This window comes from Megalobrama amblycephala, linkage group LG7 (genome assembly GCF_018812025.1).
Source record: "Megalobrama amblycephala isolate DHTTF-2021 linkage group LG7, ASM1881202v1, whole genome shotgun sequence".
NCBI classification, from domain to species: Eukaryota; Metazoa; Chordata; class Actinopteri; order Cypriniformes; family Xenocyprididae; genus Megalobrama; species Megalobrama amblycephala.
The window spans coordinates 16530553-16552700 of record NC_063050.1 but is presented as its reverse complement, the minus strand read 5'-3'; the positions used below and the strand labels follow the sequence as shown (position 1 = coordinate 16552700).

At 38.9% G+C, this 22148-nt stretch overlaps 1 protein-coding gene across 1 annotated transcript; it reads left to right on the top strand.

Annotated features, from left to right (window-relative positions):
• The first annotated feature begins 84 nt into the window (after positions 1-84).
• LOC125273132 (mucin-2-like) lies at positions 85-12248 on the top strand. Its single transcript, XM_048198399.1, has 9 exons — positions 85-98; positions 3891-5745; positions 7609-9252; positions 9357-9415; positions 9731-9882; positions 10060-10664; positions 10919-10980; positions 11148-11305; positions 11522-12248. Exons 1-9 carry the CDS (start codon positions 85-87, stop codon positions 11638-11640), a joined length of 4668 nt encoding a protein of 1555 aa, XP_048054356.1. The 3' UTR covers positions 11641-12248.
• Positions 12249-22148: the final 9900 nt, after the last annotated feature.

Here is a 22148-nt window from a genome sequence, read left to right as displayed (position 1 = left end):
ACCAGCCACAACAACAGAATCACACAGCCAACAACTGAGAGCACAACTGTTAGTACAACTGAAACAACTACACCAACCACAACAATGAGAGCACAACTGTTAGTACAACTGAGACAACTACACCAGCACAACAACTGAGAGCACAACTGTTAGTACAACTGAAACAACTACACCAGCCACAACAACTGAGAGCACAACTGTTAGTACAACTGAAACAACTACACCAGCCACAACAACAGAATCAACATCAGCCACAACAACTGAGAGCACAACTGTTAGTACAACTGAAACAACTACACCAGCCACAACAACTGAGAGCACAACTGTTAGTACAACTGAAACAACTACACCAGCCACAACAACAGAATCAACATCAGCCACAACAACTGAGAGCACAACTGTTAGTACAACTGAAACAACTACAACAACCACAACAACTGAGAGCACAACTGTTAGTACAACTGAAACAACTACACCAACCACAACAACAGAATGACAGCCACAACAACTGAGAGCACAACTGATAGTACAACTGAAACAACTACACCAACACAACACACACAGCCACAACAACTGAGAGCACAACTGTTAGTACAACTGAAACAACTACACCAGCCACAACAACTGAGAGCACAACTGTTACTACAACTGAGACAACAACACCAGCCACAACAACTGAGAGCACAACTGTTAGTACAACTGAACAACTACACCAGCCACAACAACTGAGAGCACAACTGTTAGTACAACTGAGACAACTACACCAGCCACAACAACTGAGAGCACAACTGTTAGTACAACTGAACAACTACACCAGCACAACAACTGAGAGCACAACTGTTAGTACAACTGAAACAACTACACCAGCCACAACAACTGAGAGCACAACTGTTAGTACAACTGAGACAACACCAGCCACAACTGAGAGCACAACTGTTAGTACAACTGAACAACTACACCAGCCACAACAACTGAGAGCACAACTGTTAGTACAACTGAGACAACTACACCAGCCACAACAACTGAGAGCACAACTGTTAGTACAACTGAACAACTACACCAGCACACACAGCAACACAACAACTGAGAGCACAACTGTTAGTACAACTGAAACAACTACACCAGCCACAACAACTGAGAGCACAACTGTTAGTACAACTGAAACAACTACACCAGCCACAACAACTGAGAGCACAACTGTTAGTACAACTGAGACAACTACACCAGCCACAACAACTGAGAGCACAACAGTTAGTACAACTGAAACAACTACACCAGCCACAACAACTGAGAGCACAACTGTTAGTACAACTGAAACAACTACACCAACAACAACAACAGAATCAACATCAGCCACAACAACTGAGAGCACAACTGTTAGTACAACTGAAACAACTACACCAGCCACAACAACTGAGAGCACAACTGTTAGTACAACTGAGACAACTACACCAGCCACAACAACTGAGAGCACAACTGTTAGTACAACTGAAACAACTACACCAGCCACAACAACTGAGAGCACAACTGTTAGTACAACTGAAACAACTAACCAGTCACAACAACAGAATCAACATCAGCCACAACAACTGAGAGCACAACTGTTAGTACAACTGAAACAACTACACCAGCCACAACAACTGAGAGCACAACTGTTAGTACAACTGAAACAACTACACCAGCCACAACAACTGAGAGCACAACTGTTAGTACAACTGAAACTACACCAACCACAACAACAGAATCAACATCACCACAACAACTGAGAGCACAACTGTTAGTACAACTGAAACAACTACACCAGCCACAACAACTGAGAGCACAACTGTTAGTACAACTGAGACAACTACACCAGCCACAACAACTGAGAGCACAACTGTTAGTACAACTGAAACAACTACACCAGCCAGAACAACTGACAGCACAACAGTTAGTACAATTGAAACAACTACACCAACCACAACAACAGTATCAACATCAGCCACAACAACTGAGAGCACAACTGTTAGTACAACTGAAACAACTACACCAGCCACAACAACTGAGAGCACAACTGTTAGTACAACTGAAACTACTACACCAACCACAACAACAGAATCAACATCAGCCACAACAACTGAGAGCACAACTGTTAGTACAACTGAAACAACTACACCAGCCACAACAACTGAGAGCACAACTGTTAGTACAACTGAGACAACTACACCAGCCACAACAACTGAGAGCACAACTGTTAGTACAACTGAACAACTACACCAGCCACAACAACTGAGAGCACAACTGTTAGTACAACTGAAACAACTACACCAGCCACAACAACAGAATCAACATCAGCCACAACAACTGAGAGCACAACTGTTAGTACAACTGAAACAACTACACCAGCCACAACAACTGAGAGCACAACTGTTAGTACAACTGAAACAACTACACCAGCCACAACAACTGAGAGCACAACTGTTAGTACAACTGAAACAACTACACCAGCCACAACAACTGAGAGCACAACTGTTAGTACAACTGACAACTACACCAACAACAACAGAATCAACATCATCCACAACAACTGAGAGCACAACTGTTAGTACAACTGAACAACTACACCAGCCACAACAACTGAGAGCACAACTGTTAGTACAACTGAAACAACTACACCAGCCACAACAACTGAGAGCACAACTGTTAGTACAACTGAAACAACTACACCAGCCACAACAGAATCAACATCAGCCACAACAACTGAGAGCACAACTGTTAGTACAACTGAGACAACTACACCAGCCACAACAACTGAGAGCACAACAGTTAGTACAACTGAAACAACTACACCAACCACAACAACTGAGAGCACAACTGTTAGTACAACTGAAACAACTACACCAGCCACAACAACTGACAGCACAACTGTTAGTACAACTGAAACAACTACACCAACCACAACTGAGAGCACAACTGTTAGTACAACTGAAACAACTACACCAACCACTACAACAGTATCAACATCAGCCACAACTGAGAGCACAACTGTTAGTACAACTGAAACAACTACACCAGCCACAACAACTGAGAGCACAACTGTTAGTACAACTGAAACAATTACACCAACCACAACAACAGTATCAACATCAGCCACAACAACTGAGAGCACAACAGTTAGTACAACTGAAACAACTACACCAGCCACAACAACTGAGAGCATAACTGTTACTACAACTGAGACATCTACACCAACCACAACAATTGAGAGCAGAACTGTTAGAACAACTGAGTCAACTACACCGGCCACAACAACAGAATCAACATCATCCACAACAACTGAGAGCACAACTGTTAGTACAACTGAACAACTACACCAGCCACAACAACTGAGAGCACAACTGTTAGTACAACTGAAACAAGTACACCAGCCACAACAACTGACAGCACAACAGTTAGTACAACTGAAACAACTACACCAGCCACAACAATTGAGAGCACAACTGTTAGTAAAACTGAAACAACTAGACCACTCACAACAACAGAATCAACATCAGCCACAACAACTGACAGCACAACAGTTAGTACAACTGAAACAACTACACCAACCACAACAACTGAGAGCACAACTGTTAGTACAAGTGAAACAAGTACACCAACCACAACAATTGAGAGCAGAACTGTTAGAACAACTGAATCAACTACACCGGCCACAACAACAGAATCAACATCATCCACAACAACTGAGAGCACAACTGTTAGTACAACTGAACAACTACACCAGCCACAACAACTGAGAGCACAACTGTTAGTACAACTGAGACAACTACAGCAGCCACAACAACTGAGAGCACAACTGTTAGTACAACTGAAACAACTACACCAGCCACAACAACTGAGAGCACAACAGTTAGTACAACTGAAACAACTACACCAACCACAACAACAGTATCAACATCAGCCACAACAACTGAGAGCACAACAGTTAGTACATTTGAAACAACTACACCAGCCACAACAATTGAGAGCACAAGTGTTAGTACAATTGAAACAACTACACCAACCACAACAACAGTATCAACATCAGCCACAACAACTGAGAGCACAACTGTTAGTACAACTGAAACAACTACACCAGCCACAACAACTGAGAGCACAACTGTTACTACAACTGAGACAACTACACCAGCCACAAAAACTGAGAGCACAACTGTTAGTTCAACTGAGACATCTACACCAGCCACAACAATTGAGAGCACAACTGTTAGTAAAACTGAAACAACTAGACCAGTCACAACAACAGAATCAACATCAGCCACAACAACTGACAGCACAACAGTTAGTACAACTGAAAAAACTACACCAATCACAACAACTGAGAGCACAACTGTTAGTACAACTGACACAACTACACCAGCCACAACAACTGAGAGCACAACTGTTAGTACAACTCAAACCACTACACCAGCCACAACAACTGAGAGCACAACTGTTAGTACAACTGAAACAACTACACCAGCCACAATAATCGAATCAACATCAGCCACAACAACTGAGAGCACAACTGTTAGTACAACTGAGAGAACTACACCAGTCACAACAACTGAGAGCACAACAGTTAGTGCAATTGAAACAACTACACCAACCACAACAACTGAGAGCACAACTGTTAGTACAACTGAAACAACTACACCAATCACAACAACAGAATTGACAGTAGCCACAACAACTGAGAGCACAACTGTTAGTACAACTGAAACAACTACAACAATCACAACAACAGAATTGACAGCAGTCACAACAACTGAGAGCACAACTGTTAGTACAACTGAAACAACAACACCACCCACAACAACTGAGAGCACAACTGAGACAACAACACCAGCCACAACAATTGAGAACACAATTGTTATTACAACTGAGATAACTACACCAGCCACAACAACTGAGAGCACAATTGTTAGTACAACCGAGACAACTACACCAGCCACAACAACTGAGAGCACAACTGTTAGTACAACTGAGACATCTGCACCAGTCACAACAACTGAGAGCACAATTGTTAGTACAACTGAGACAACTACACCAGTCACAACAACTGAGAGCACAACTGTTAGTACAACTGAGACAACTACACCAGCCACAACAACTGAGAGCACAACTGTTAGTACAACTGAGACATCTGCACCAGTCACAACAACTGAGAGCACAATTGTTAGTACAGCTGAAACAACTACACCAGCACCAACAACTGGGAGCACAACTGTTATTACAACTGAGACAACTCCACCAGCCACAACAACTGAGAGCACAACTGTTATTACAACTGAGACAACTACACCAGCCACATCAACAGAATCAACATCATCCACAACTGAGAGCACAACTGTTAGTACAACTGAGACAACTACACCAGCCACAACAATTGAGAGCACAACTGTTAGTACAACTAAGACATCTACACCAGTCACAACAACTGAGAGCACAACTGTTAGTACAATTGAAACAACTACACCAGTCACAACAACTGAGAGCACAACTGTTATTACAACTGAGACAACTACACCAGCCACAACAACTGAGAGCATAACTGTTAGAATAAATGAGATATCTACACCAGCCACAACAACAGAATCAACATCACCCACAACAACTGAGAGTACAACTGTTAATACTATTGAAACAACTACACCAGCCACAACAACAGAATCAACATCACCCACAACAAATGAGAACACAACTGTTGGTACAACTGAAACAACTACACCAGCCACAACAATTGAGAGCACAACTGTTAGTACAACTGAGACATCTACACCAGCCACAACAACAGAATCAACATCACCCACAACAACTGAGAGTACAACTGTTAATACTATTGAAACAACTACACCAGCCACAACAACAGAATCAACATCACCCACAACAAATGAGAGCACAACTGTTGGTACAACTGACACAACTACACCAGCCACAACAATCGATAGCACAACTGTTAGTACAACTGAGACATCTACACCAGCCACAACAGCTGAGAGCACAACTGTTAATACTATTGAAACAACTACACCAGCCACAGCAACAGAATCAACATCAGACAAATCAACTGAGAACACAACTGTTGGTACAACTGAAACAACTACACCAGCCAAAACAACTGAGAGCACAACTGTTAGTACAACTGAGACAACTACACCAGCCACAACAACTGAGAGCACAACTGTTAGTACAACTGAGACAACTACACCAGCCACAACAACTGAGAGCACAACTGTTAGTACAACTGAGACAACTACACCAGCCACAACAACAGAATCAACATCAGCCACAACAACAGAATCGATATCAGCCACAACAACTGAGAGTACAACTGTTAGTACAACTGAAACAACTACACCAGCATCAACAACAACAGAATCATCAACATACACAACATCTGAGAGCACAACTGTTATTACAACTGAGACAACTACACCAGCCACAACAACATCAGCCACAACAACTGAGAGCACAATAGTTAGTACTACTGAAATAACAACACCAGCCACACCAACAGAATCAACATCAGCCACAACAACTGAGAGCACAACTGTTAGTACAACTGAGACAACTACACCAACCACAACAACTGAGAGCACTACTGTTAGTACAACTGAAACAACTACACCAACCACAACAACAGTATCAACATCAGCCAAAACAACTGAGAGCACAACAGTTAGTACAACTGAAACAACTACAGCAGCCACAACAACTGAGAGCACAACTGTTAGTACAAGTGAAACAAGTACACCAGCCACAACAATTGAGAGCACAACTGTTAGTACAGCTGAAACAACTACACCAGCCACAATAACCGAATCAACATCAGCCACAACAACTGAGAGGACAACTGTTAATACTATTGAAACAACTACACCAGCCACAACAACAGAATCAACATCAGACAAATCAATTGAGAGCACAACTGTTAGTACAGCTGAAACAACTACACCAGCCACAATAACCGAATCAACATCAGCCACAACAACTGAGAGGACAACTGTTAATACTATTGAAACAACTACACCAGCCACAACAACAGAATCAACATCAGACAAATCAACTGAGAACACAACTGTTGGTACAACTGAAACAACTACACCAGCCACAACAACTGAGAGCACAACTGTTAGTACAACTGACACAACTACACCAGCCACAACAACTGAGAGCATAACTGTTAGTACAGCTGAAACAACTACACCAGCCACAATAATCGAATCATCATCAGCCACAACAACTGAGAGCACAACTGTTAATATTATTGAAACAACTACACCAGCCACAAAAACAGAATCAACATCAGACAAATCAACTGAGAACACAACTGCTGGTATAACTGAGACAACTACACCAGCCACAACAACTGAGAGCACAACTTTTAGTACAACTGAGACAACTACACCAGCCACAACAATTGAGAGCACAACTGTTAGTACAACTGAGACAACTACACCAGCCACAACAGCTGAGAGCACAACTGTTAGTACACCTGAAACAACTACACCAACCACAACAACATCAGCCACAACAACTGAGAGCACAACTGTTAGTACAACTGAGACATCTACACCAGCCACAACAACTGAGAGCACAACTTTTAGTACAACTGAGACAACTACACCAGCCACAACAATTGAGAGCACAACTGTTAGTACAACTGAGACAACTACACCAGCCACAACAGCTGAGAGCACAACTGTTAGTACAACTGAAACAACTACACCAACCACAACAACATCAGCCACAACAACTGAGAGCACAACAGTTAGTACAACTGAAACAACTACAGCAGCCACAACAACTCAGAGCATAACTGTTAGTACTACTGAAATAACAACACTAGCCACAACAACAGAATCAACATCAGCCACAACAACTGAGATCCCAACTGTTAGTACAACTGAAACAACTACAGCAGCCACAACAACTGAGAGCATAACTGTTAGTACTACTGAAATAACAACACCAGCCACAACAACAGAATCAACATCAGCCACAACAACTGAGAGCACAACTGATAGTACAACTGAGACAACTACACCAGCCACAGCAACTGAGAGCACAACTGTTAGTACGGCTGAGACAACTACACCAGCCACAGCAACTGAGAGCACAACTGTTAGTACACCTGAGACAACTACACCAACCACAACAACTGAGAGCACAACTGTTAGTACGGCTGAGACAACTACACCAACCACAACAACAGAATCAACATCAGCCACAACAACTGAGAGCACAACTGTTAGTACAACTGAAACAACTACACTAGCCACAACAACTGAGAGCACAACTATTAGTACAACTGAGACAACTACACCAGCCACAGCAACTGAGAGCACAACTGTTAGTACGGCTGAGACAACTACACCAGTCACAGCAACTGAGAGCACAACTGTTAGTATGGCTGAGACAACTACACCAACCACAAGAACAGAATCAACATCAGCCACAACAACTGAGAGCACAACTATTAGTACAACTGAGACAACTACACCAGCCACAGCAACTGAGAGCACAACTGTTAGTACAACTGAAACAACTACACCAGCCACAACAACTGAAAGCACAACTGTTAGTACGGCTGAGACAACTACACCAACCACAAGAACAGAATCAACATTAGCCACAACAACTGAGAGCACATCTGTTAGTACAGCTGAGACAACTACACCAACCACAACAACAGAATCAACATCAGCCACAACAACTGAGAGCATAACTGTTAGTACAGCTGAGACAACTACACCAACCACAACAACAGAATCAACATCAGCCACAACAACTGAACGCACAACTGTTAGCACAACTGAAACAAGAACACCAACCACAACAACTGAGAGCACAACTGTTAGTAGAACTGAAACATCTACACCAGCCACAAGTGAGAGCACAACTGAAACAACTACACCATCACCAACAACAACAGAATCGTCAACAGCCACAACAATTGAGAGCACAACTGTTAGTACAACTGAAACAACAACACCAGCCATAACAACAGAATCAACATCAGCCACAACAACTGAGAGCCCAACTGTTAGAACATATGAAACAACCACACCAACACTCTCACCAGTCACCACAACTTCATCATCTTCTTTCATAACAACTGCAAATCATAACGTGCGAGCAAAGCTGGAGTTCCGCTCTGTAGACACATTCATAAATGAACTCAATAATACAAACTCTCAAGCTTTCAAGAACAGGGCTCAGCTTGTTATAGACATTGTGAGTTAAAACCTGCTTACCATATTCTCTCAATTTTTCTTGATTAAAAACATAATGTATTGTATTACATTGTATGATATTGTAACTGTCTGTATTTTTTACAGCTTAAAGCCATCTATATCAAGTATCCTTCCTTCATAGATATCCTTGTCCTAGGATTCAGGTAAACATATCATTTTGAAATATTTCTTGTTTTATGTAGAAACTGTTGTTGAAACTGTGACAGAGAAAGCAGGAACGTACAATAAACAAAATATTTAATGATCAGATATGCACATTAGGAGGACATCCAATATGACAGTGTTTCTTGACTTCACCAAGACAAATTCCTTGTGTGTGTGTGTGTGTGTGTGTGTGTGTGTGTGTGTGTGTGTGTGTGTGTGTGTGTGTGTGTGTGTGTGTGTGTGTGTGTGTGTGTGTGTGTGTCTAAACATTCTTTGCACTAAAGCTCATTCTCATTGTGAAAATTTTTATCCAGGCCAGGATCAGTCATTACCACAACAGAACTAGCTTTCAACTCTTCACAGTCTGTGCCATCAGACCATGATATCGCAACTTCATTATTGAGTAATACAACAGCTGTCAAGGTCCTGAACATGAGTTCTAATTCTGTCATGGTTAATGATAAAGGTAGGTCTGAAAATATCTGAAATCAAATTGTATTAAGAATCTTTTTATTTCTGTAAGACTGTACATTTTATAATACAATTGATAACATATTATTTTTTTATACTCATTCAAATATGCTTCCTTTGTCATGCTCAAAATTAAGTTCCATCTAAACTGATATGCATATTCTAATTCCAGAATTTACAATAGTGACAACCTCTACTGCTCCAACAACAGAAACAACTGTAGTCACAACAACTCTTGTTGTAATATCCACCAGCAGTTTAGCAGTTACCACTACAGTGCAACCAACAGCTTCTTCATTGACCTCGACCACTCTCTCCTCAACAGCCTTTGACAGAACAAATATTAGTACAGCTGAAATGTCTACAAGACCAACAACAGCATTCTCAGCTCTCATGACAAGTATCACAAGTGCAGCAATGAACACAGGACCAAAATCAACAACTTCTGTTTTTACTTCATTGACTCCCTCTTCAACTACATTTAAGACTTCTACTGGAAGTACAACTAGAACATCAACAAAATCATTTGCCTCAACCACTAATACAACCAGTGCCCCTACCACTAATACAACCACTGCCTTAACCACTAATACAACAACAACAACAACAAGACCCTCAACATCTTCCACTACTAAAGTGACTACAATTTCAACTACAAAATTTGTACCCGTGTATCTAACAGACCTGGTGTTCCGCTCTTTTGACATATATATTGTTGAACTCAACGATTCAAATTCTCAGGCCTTCAAGACAAGGGCTCAGCTTGTCATAGAACATGTGAGTTAAAATTCCCTCACTATAGATTCACAGGAGGCAGACAGATAATATTTTTACTGTACTTAGGAGAACAGACAACAGTTATTTTAGACCAAATCCAAGAGTTGTTTAATTGATTAGTTTACCATAAATAAATGACACACTTTGTTTTTCCTTCATGAAGAATAATATGCCTCTGGAAATCAATAGTTAATTTCATAAACAAAAAAAGTTAATTCTCATCATGGTTGACTGCCCGTTATTGTATGTTGCAGCTTGACCGAATCTACAGAGCCAGATATCTTTCCTTCATCAGAGTGATTGTCATAAGTTTCAGGTAAATATAAAATATTGCAATGCTGATTAATGTATGTGCTCTATGTGTGTGTGATGGTGTTATTGAAAAAAAAAAAATAGAATGCCATATACAGTACTTATTATATAATGGTAATATGCTCATATTATGGAATCCCGTATGATATACTTCTATACTGTATATTCCAGCCCAGGGTCAATCATCACAAAAACACAACTAGTTTTCAACTCCCGAGAAACTCTCCCATCAGTTGAAGAGATTTCAAACACCCTCTTGACAGAAGTAGAAACAGGAGGTGTCGATCCACTGCACATAATTCCTTCATCAGTTTCAGTCAATGGTTCAGGTAAATTTGATTACATCTCTTGCAAATGTGAAAGGTCTCAGGACCTGTGCCTTGCACTTTTGCTCCATAGATCTTGTAGAATTTATAGTTTTCTATAGCTCTAGTCTATACAGATATAACACACAAAACATACAGTACATTTGGAGTGGAATGAAACAAAGAAGGCCCTAATACCTTATATTCTGTTTATCTAATTTGTTCATCTTTTTCTTACAGTTATTGCTACGACTGTAGCTGCTTTAACTACAGTGTCAAGTGGATTAAAGATTGAATTCAGTCTGCTCCAAACAACATGGCTCATTATTATGGCAAAAATATTAAGGCTTTTCCTATAGATCCTTTAACAATGAATCAACCAAGGATGCAATTTCAGCAAAGCATGCTCTAATGAATTATACTCGCAAATTACATTATTTACATATGTGTATTATGCATTATTTACTGTTGTAGCAAAATCTTAAAATATGACAATGGCTATATAAATAGAAGCCTAAAATTGCATTGATTTTCAAGAGCACAATTTATAAAGAGAAAAAATATTAGAGGTTGTTGAGATTTATCATATTTTGATTTTTTTCCCTCACAGTATTTTTATATGTAATGCTTTTGTTCAGCTGTCTGCAGGTTAAAGACTCATTATAGCTCCATTTTGTCTAGTATATGCCAACATTGCAATATCTTATATATTTAAATAATCAAATAAACATATTTATTGAGTTCATATAATCCAAAATTGTTTGATATAAAATCATTATTTTAAAAATCGATTATGTTAAATGAGAAAGAAATGAAAATGAAGAGATCATAAATATATGAAGGATTTAAACACATACTTTTGTATGTATTCGTTTACATCTAAAGAAATACATTTGTATATATCCACAATGACTGTAAAACATAAGCTTATTTAAAAAAAATGTATAGTAAAGTATGTATATTTATGTACAAGGTTTTATGTTAATTTAAATAAAGACTTGGTGTAACTTTAACCTGTGCACAATTTCTTCCATTGCACTTCCATTTCTATATAAAGTAAATGCCTGTGTCCAACATAGCCACCTGTAGCCATTCTGGTGTGCAAGGGATGTTTGCCAGAAAGTCTTAAACGGTTAGTTCACCCAAAAATGAAATTTCTGTCATTTATTACTTACCCTCATGCCGTTCCACACCTGTAAGATTCCGTAAGACTTCATTTATGCTCCGATGCTTCATGAAGCAGTGTTTTGAAATCGGCCATCACTATATAAGTTGTTATTTGGTTTTATTGGTGCTCCAAAAATATTCTCGTCGCTTTATAATATTAATATTGAACCACCGTACTCACATGAACCGATTTAAATATATTTTTAGTACCTTTATGGATCTTGAGAGAGGAAGTGTCCATTGCTCCCTATGGAGGCCTCACGGAGCCATCGGATTTCAACTAAAATATCTTAATTTGTGTTCTGAAGATTAACGAAGGTCTTACGGGTGTGGAACGGCATGAGGGTGAGTAATAAATGAAAATTTTTTCATTTTTGGGTGAACTAACCCTTTGATGACCAAAAGTACATTTGTTAACTTTGAGCACAGACCACGGCCACAATGGGAAGAATTTTCCTATATTTTCACTTTTCTATATTTTTGATGACTGGACATCATGCAAAAAAAATAAATAATAATAAAATAAAATTTATATATGAATTTTTGAAAATTATGAAATAAAATTATACTTTATGATTTATTTGTAAACCTTTTTATTAAAGAAAATCAGAATTATTGAGATATCACTGGCCGTGTCCAATATCTCAAAAATGCTGCCTTCAGAGGATGTATTCCAAGGTAGGAAGGCATTGAATCCAATGTTAACTTCACTTCCTGTCTCCTGAGATACCTTCATCTGATCAAATTTTTGAATGCAAATTCCTTTCTGTGACAGTTGAGCTAAGCTATGCGTTTTGGCCGTTCATTCACACGACAACGGCCTTTTGGTGGCTTGAAAACGCAAACTTTTGAAAACGTGTTTCAAAGTGCACGTTTTTGAAAACGGTCTCCATGTAAACAACAAAACTGGGAATCTGTGAAAACGATGACGTCATGCGCATGTGTATCGCATGTTCAGTCTCTGGTGTTTCATCGCCATCTAATGGCCTGGCAGCAGAATGCAGCGTTTTTAGTAATTTTCACAGATTCATATGAATGGGGATCGTTTTGACATATCGCATCTTTTGCACGCTCAAATTCGTTATTTCAAATGTAGATACGCGGCAGACCCACTCATAATGGAAGTTATGTGGTCGCGACGTTGTTGCAACGCACATGCAGTGCATTTTCCAGGCGCATCGAAATGAAAAATTCTCCACTTTTCAGAATGCTGCAAGCGCACTGCAGGTCATGTGTCAAGAACCAACCGATCAACTGATCAACTTAACCTTTCCTTAACAAAACATCTAAAGCTCAGCCGAACAGCTGATCATTGCTGTACAGGGTGGTTTTTATCTCTCATCTCCATAAGTCTAGTAGTAAAGCTAATGCAAGGGCTAGAAATCAATTTATGCTTTGCTGAAACTTCCTCGTCGCCGTGGAGAGCACAGTTTATGGTTGCATAGCAACGGTAGATGCCACGGGAGCGAAAGCGCTTTGGAAAGAAGAAGAAAGCGGCATGGCCACGCTTTCCACACGTTTTTAGACGCAATATGTGAACGGCCCCTAAACGTTCCCTCAAAAATAAAGATGCCATCTGAAAGTTGCGGTTGGTAGTCAGTTCGTGTGTAAATATACATTATTGACTAAGGCCAAAGTCCCTTTAAGACAAGTCATTTCACTCGGCGGCCATCTTTGAAACGCCTCTCGGGCATGCAAGTGCAGCTCCATCTCTTTGAATGGGGAAACATCAAATTCTCCAAAGCTGTTTGCCAAGCTTTCGATTAAATTTCATATTTGTATTCACCAATGAAATCTGACAACAAGTGTCTCATAAATTTTGATTCTAAACGCTCGAATCATGACAAAAAAAAATGTATTTTTCAGGCTGGACCAAGCTAATGTGCATGCACAGACCTAAATGCGCGTCTCTTGTGCCTAATTTTGGAGGCGCACGTCTGACTGTTTCTATAGGAACCGGAACTTCTAACGGCCACTGCAGTGACGCAATGACTTTACCAGTCAGCAATTGGCCCTTATTTAGAAGGCGGGACTTATTCCGCCATATTACGCGTTGCACTTTCTCCCATTCATAACAATACAAGTGACACGTCTTGTGTTATTCTATAGTCTTTGCTAAGGCTTTCTACTTTTGATGTTGTTTCTAGCAAGAAATTAATATTGACGTAATTAAATATTTGCTTAATCATCACCAAAGCTCTCTCTATTTTGTTGTAGATAATTAAAGCATTATTCTGCCTCAGAAGTCTGTCCGAAATCAGTTTCATCAGCTGCCTTTGTGCGCAAATTCTGCCTGCAATGTCACTGCCTAATAAAGGCAGCAAGGCAACAAGTCAGCTGCCTAAGCTTTCGCAATATTTAACAAATCCATTTTCATCAAAATAATAATTAAGAGAAGCAGGTCCACGTGTCATGCCAAATTTAAAGCTGCACTCAGTAATTTAGTAACTCAGTAAAATAAATAATGTAGCTTTTTTTTTTTTTTTTTTTAATTTTTGTATACTTCTACTTTGTAAACCAAACTATCCACAGCTAACAGAATCATACAATGTGTTTCTTTTAATATAAACTCTACTAGGTAGGCTAGGCTATCATACTGTGACTTGACCCCATGCTAGGCAGGACTTGATGTAGTTGAGGTGAACCAGTCTTGCTTGCTTGTTTGCCTAACAGACTCGACTTGAAACCTAAGGATTTGTGGCTAATCACTTTGTGATTAGTGATATGCAATTTACTCTCAGCTTTGATAAACCAGTGCAAAAGTATAGATGCAACAAAAGTTGCAATCTTATAAAAGGCTTATGCTTCTCAACAGAAAGCATAAGACTAGCACCTATACTTTATTTTTTACTCATCTCTGTTCCATTTAGCAGTGATATAACTTGTTTTGCTATTGTACAGAAGGCAATTTTTTTTAAGCCTATATTAACAGTATATAGACCCACATCTTTATGCATGCATTCTGAGATCTTATGTTCACTACGTCTCTTTGTTATTTGTTTTCATTCATTCATTTGAATGGAGAAAGAAGACTCATCTTGCATAACAGTTTTGCAGGTTGTTTTTTCTTTATCTAATCATGCCATTGTGTGTTTTGGAAAAGACTGAAATAAAGACTGTGTTTAACACTCTGGGGTCGGCGGTCACGCCGGCATGATCACCGCGTTTTTTTTCTTACCAGTGTGAAAGAGACTCAAAATACTCTGTCAATGCTGCACATACAATTAAGAGTTATACACCATTTTAATCTGTGGAATATTTTCTTTTATTTGTGTACACTCAGAGTAAAAACAAAATGTTGTGCTTTTTGTAAAATAAAGAAAACAAATTCTGAGTCAATACATGCATACATCGTCTCAATCGTGTATTTATTGTCTTGAAAAGTGTTTTGAATAGCCATAGTTAGCGATCTCTGGCCTCTGTTAGTTCGGTTAGTTCCTGGATTGCCTGTTCTTCTTTAGTGCTCAGGCATTTGTGGACAAAAGGGGCAGAGCGCCCTCCGGCTGCAAGTATGAATGATGAAAACACAGTACCCATATGAAAACACAGTATCCAGTGTTCATAGTAATGACAATAAATCCTGAATATTACTCCTCTGTATAGAAAATTGACAAACATATGAGAATCTATCAATATTTCTCCAAATGTACATGCTTTTAAAGGTGCCCTAGATTATGTTTTTAAAAGATGTAATATAAGTCTAAGGTGTCCCCTGAATGTGTCTGTGAAGTTTCAGATCAAAATACCCTATAGATTTTTTTTATTAATTTTTTTAACTGCCTATTTTGGGGCATCATTATAAACGCGCCGATTTTATGCTGCGGCCCCTTTAAATCCCGTGGTCCACGCCCACGGAGCTTGCGCTTGCCTTGAACAGTGCCTTAACAAAGTTTACACAGCTAATATGTGAGTATTGTATACTGTTATATTGTTTACTTCTGATTTTGAATGAGTTTGATAGTGCTCCGTGGCTAACGGCTAATGCTACTCTGTTGGAGAGATTTATAAAGAATGAAGTTGTGTTTATGAATTATACAGACTGCAAGTGTTTAAAAATGAAAATAGCGATGGCTCTCTTGTCTCCGTGAATACAGTAATAATCGATGGTAACTTTAACCACATTTAACAGTACATTAGCAACATGCTAACGAAACATTTAGAAAGACAGTTTACAAATATCACTAAAAATATCATGTTATCATGGATCATGTCAATTATTATTGCTCCTTCTGCCATTTTTCGCTATTGTTCTTGCTTGCTTACCTAGTCTGATGATTTGGTTGTGCACATCCAGACGTTAATACTGGCTGCCCTTGTCTAATGCCTTTTATAATGTTGGAAACGTGGGCTGGCATATGCAAATATTGGGGGCGTACACCCCGACTGTTACGTAACAGTCTGTGTTATGTTGAGATTCGCCTGTTCTTCGGAGGTCTTTTAAACAAATGAGATTTATATAAAAAGGAGGAAACAATGGAGTTTGAGACTCACTGTATGTCATTTCCATGTACTGAACTCTTGTTATTTAACTATGCCAAGATAAATTCAATTTTTCATTCGAGGGCACCTTTAAGCTAAAAGCCTATATGAAATGCCATAGAGGTAACATAATTGTTCAGACACTTTGCATCACAGAAATACATATTTTAAAGAATATAATAGAATACCATTATTTTAAATTGTAATAATATTTCACAGTGTTGCTGTTTTTTTCTGTATGTTTGATTTACACCATGAGCTTGAGACATGACCAATGTCTCACAGGTTTTTTCACAGCCTGAAAGGCCTCATTATTATGCAAGTCATTTCAGGTCATTATTATGTGATTCTTTTGTTTTCTCAGGTGAGAATCAACCACTATACATGATTATTCACACCTCCATGCATACTGTGTTTCTTGACCAAAGATGTTTTAGAAAATTTAAATCTCTCTATTGTTTTATATGAACAAGCAGGCAGCATAATTTTTACCTCATTTTGAAGCAAAAACTCTAGTCTACAACCTCCAATAACCAGAAGTCTTGTGAACAAAGATTTAATATATTTTTTTTGGCTTTATTTCAGTGACTTAAGTTTTTTGTTTTTTCAATAACCACGCATAAACGTTATTCCTTCAAAAACACAAACATGTACATACATGTTCCTCACATATTATTGTAGCCTAGTTTGTGCTGAATACAGTGTAATGACACTTTTTCCATTAATATGTTTATGAACAACTGAAAAAAGCACAAATGTCAGGGCATGTCAAAACTTCTCCAGGGCCCCAAAAATCCTCAGACCCCTGAGGGTTAACATTAAGTATGGTTACATTTATCTTTAAGGCTTTAGGAGGTCTTTCCTGTGTTCTAATTACAAAGCATTTCTTTCATGATCAGTCTTACTGTTGAAGGAGCGAGTCTTGGGTCACTGCCTGAGGGATTCTGGCTTCTTCCACCTTCACACCTTCTATATTATTCTAGGTGCTGACAGAGTTCTTTATAAAATGATTCACACAGATTTTAGCCTACAATGAATGGTAAATAATACACCCACATTTTCAGAGTGTCACCATCAAAGGAATGTCATATGGTCACATTCTTTGCTGTTGAACATTGCACAACCTATGATGTTTACAGCCCCAGATAATTATAGGATCCTTTTATCTCTCTGTGAAGACAGGTTTATTATTAATTAGACTTCAAATTGAGAATCTTTGAATATTTGTCCTGTAATGTGGTACCTTCAAGTCTTTTCCAAAGGTGTTTTTATTATATTTTTGTAGATGATGAACTGACAAAAGCAATTACTTTGATGGCACTGAATTGTGATCAGCCTAAGCAGTTTTTTTTTTATTTATTTATTTTTTTTTTTTTATTCAAGGTTTATATTCTTTGTATACCTGCCTGCAGTACAAAACTTAAAATGATAGTTCACACAAAAATTAAAAATATTACTACAGGTGCCTATGCCAAGAATACCTTAAAGAGTTTGTCCACCAGTAGTATTTTAAAGTCAAGTCAAGTCTGCCCTCTGCTGGCCAAACAAAGCTCAACTTTAAAAAAAAAAAAAAAAAAAAAAAAGGGTAGGACTTATGGGGTCAGAGAGCAACTGAGACACACAGGTACATCTCAAACAATTTGCTATTCCATGACCTGTCACAAGACTTTATAATTCCCATTATGCTCAATACAGTGTCCTAGATAAAACTAGTATTTCATAAAGTACCCAATGCTTAGTCCCTGTAAAGCCATATTAAAGTATGTGTTCTGAGTTTGTCACACCACAGAAAAATGTGTTATTGACCACCCAGCCAAATTTGATTGATTAAAAAAAAATCGCCAAGTAAATGAAATAAGTTATCAAAATTGTGAAAAAATCCAAGTGGTACTCACTGCAGAGTCTATGATGGCCAGCTCCTCCTCTCTGGACATTAGGGGTGAAACGGTTCTCGGTACAAAATCGAACCGTACCGTTCTGCACACTCGGTTCGGCACGCACTTGCACCGTGGTTCATCTCATATCTGACAACGCATGCGCATCTACAATATGGTTTGTAGAAAATAAATAAAACAGATAAACAGAGTTAGGCAAATGTTTGTTTCTGTCGATGGATACGCATTCTGGCTTCCCCTAAACTTTGTTCAATGCGAGTGCCGTATGCTTTATTTGACCAGTCATTTACGCTTTCACCACCCGGGAGTTGATAGCGCGCGAGCGCAGGTGAGACCTGAACAGCGCACGTTGCTATCTACGTTTAAACTAAACTCATAAGCCTTGCAAGTTTAAACATTTGAGTGCTAGGCGCTAAAGATAATTTACGTGCGCGCTGTGAGAAGATTTGTGCACTCATCCAGCGCGCAAATATTGAGGTCTCTTTCAAGTCTTGTGTTTGAACGGACAAATTTACACAAAATTATGTCAACATGCCCGTCTTGGCGAGTATCCTAGCAAGCATAATCGGTTATGTCTTAAGTGAACTTATACACTCGAGAAAGAACGCATGTGTTCAGTGTCAGTGTACTGATCCGTGTATTATGTCTTAAAGGTGCTAAAGAAGATGTTTTGTTTTATACATTTTTGCAATATTACTTGAAACTGTCTTTACTAACGGATAAAAGACTATTTATTAGGTGCACTGAAAGTAATAATATTAATATACATCATCTGTGCACGAGGTAGGGCCTTAAAAACATCAGCCAATCGTTTACGCGATCATCACGTAAACGATTGGCCCATCTTTGCTTTACTTTATTTATTTGTGCTGTTTGATTATGTTCTTATTTTCTTTATTTTTAATTGACATACCGAACTGTACCGAAACCGTGAGCCTAAAACTGTGATACATACCAAACCGTAAGTAATCTGAACCGTTGCACCCCTACTGGACATCCAGTGGGGTGGAGGGATAGAGTTGTGGGTAGGGTTAGGGTAGGATTAGGGTGTGGTTGTACATACGCTCCTTACGTTAGCAGTACTTACGTTAGCTACCCCTAGCGAGGGGGAGCCAACATAAGCTCCACCCATTTGCTCTGCAGTGAGCACCTTCTCGAGAGCTGCCGTCTCAACATACTGATGCATATAAACAAAAGAATCACCTTAGAGGTTTGCAAAATTTAGTAGAGTTACTGTGGACTACCTACTTATTATAAAATAAGCACACAAGGCAACTTGCACTCATTGGTGGGCACGTACAACAACAAGTTATAAAGTTAACAAGTTATAAAGTCAAATATCTTGCTTCCAGACCGCCTTCCATATTCAACTTACAAAGTAAGTGTAAAACTCTGGCAGTTCAAAACGCTTACGCTACATCCTACGCCTTCCCTATTCAATTTACGGAAAAAGCTTAACTGACGCAACGCCAGTTCCATTTTTTTTTTCCGTAATTTGAATGCAGAAGGCAGTCTGGCAGAAGCTAGATATTTTACTTCATAACTTGTTAAATATGGATTTTTTTTTTTTTACACAAACGCATCACTTCACTTCAGAAGGCCTTTATTAACCCCCCAGAGCCATGTGGAGTACACATTTATGATGGATGGATGTGGATGGAAGCACTTTCTTCAGCTCATACTCATTGGTCCCGTTCACTGCCAGTATAAAGTTTAGATGTGTCAGGATATTTATTAATATTTCTCCGATTGCGTTCATCAGAAAGAAGAAAGTCATATACACCTAGGATGACATGAGGGTGAGTAAAGCTTGGGGTAATTTTAATTTCAAAGTGAACTAATCCTTTAAGTTTAACTAAAGACACCTTTATTGGAAATTAACTCAGGTAAAAGTATCAAAAGTGCAAGGCATAAATAATAACACAGCTGATTACAGCCCTAGCAATTAGACGCGCATCACTATTAAAAATGTTTTAGAGCGATATGAACAAACAAGTACCTCGTCATCCTGCACAGTTTTGTGCTAAAGATATGAATGATATGTCAAAACACCTAACTTGTCAAATGGAGGGAACTTGTCCAGGGGTCAGAGAGTAAAAGTCCTGCCATAGTTTTATTCAACTAAAACAAACCCTGACCTCGATGATGGTAACTTAAAAATAGTGATTTTCTCCTTTGGTGATTCTGCTTGTTATCATCAGGTGTCTTCAATAATGTTCAATCATCACTCAATTAAACACTTATTTATCTCATTAATGCTTCAGTGGGTGGAATAAAAAATATGGCAGGACTTTTACTCTCTGACCCCTGAACCTCTGGCTGTTTATTAAAGGTCCCGTTCTTCGTGATTCCATGTTTCAAACTTTAGTTAGTGTGTAATGTTGTTGTTAGAGTATAAATAAAATCTGTAAAATTTTAAAGCTCAAAGTTCAATGCCAAGCAAGATATTTTATTTAACAGAAGTCGCCTACATCGAACGGCCAGTTTGGACTACATCCCTCTACTTCCTTCTTTAATGACGTCACTAAAACAGTTTTTTGACTAACCTCCGCCCACAGGAATACACAAGAGTTGCGTTTGTAGAGTGTGTTTGTCGCCATGTCGTCGAAACGCTGTTATTTTCATCCCGCAGTCCAATCACCGGGTCTAATTCCGGCTCAAATTGATAGGGTAAAATTAAAGACATGTTTACAATAACACTGAGCGCATGCATCTCCACGTTATGGTAAGAGGCGTGACTTTTCCGGGCACGGTTCACTCAGAGCTGTCGAATCACAACACAGGAACCGCTGGCACAATCAGAACTCATTACGTATTTCTGAAGGAGGGACTTCATAGAACAAGGAAGTCATCAGCCCGTTTTTATGACAGTGGAAACAGCGGTATACAGATAAGTAAATTATGTGAAAAATACTGTGTTTTTTTTACACGCGAAACATGAACACATGTTATATTACACACTATAAACACAATCAAAGCTTCAAAAAACCACGAAAAATGGGACCTTTAATTAAAACGTTGAAATACAATAAATGGGCATCATTTAAAGTTAGCCTGCATTATGTAACTTTTTTCTTAAAAGTTCACAAAATTGATATAATGAGTGAGTACATCATGAATTCATCTTCCAAAATGTGTTTTTGTCTTATCCTGAATCACTACGGTATGCCAATAATGAGTGTTTATTTTCAGACTATTTTAGACTGAGCGGGACACCAACCGCTGTGGAGTAGCCCAGCAGTGAATGTGATTTCACCAAGTACAACATGTTCCTGGATCAACATCTTTGTTGATCCTGGAACAACATTCCAATCAACCAAACAAAT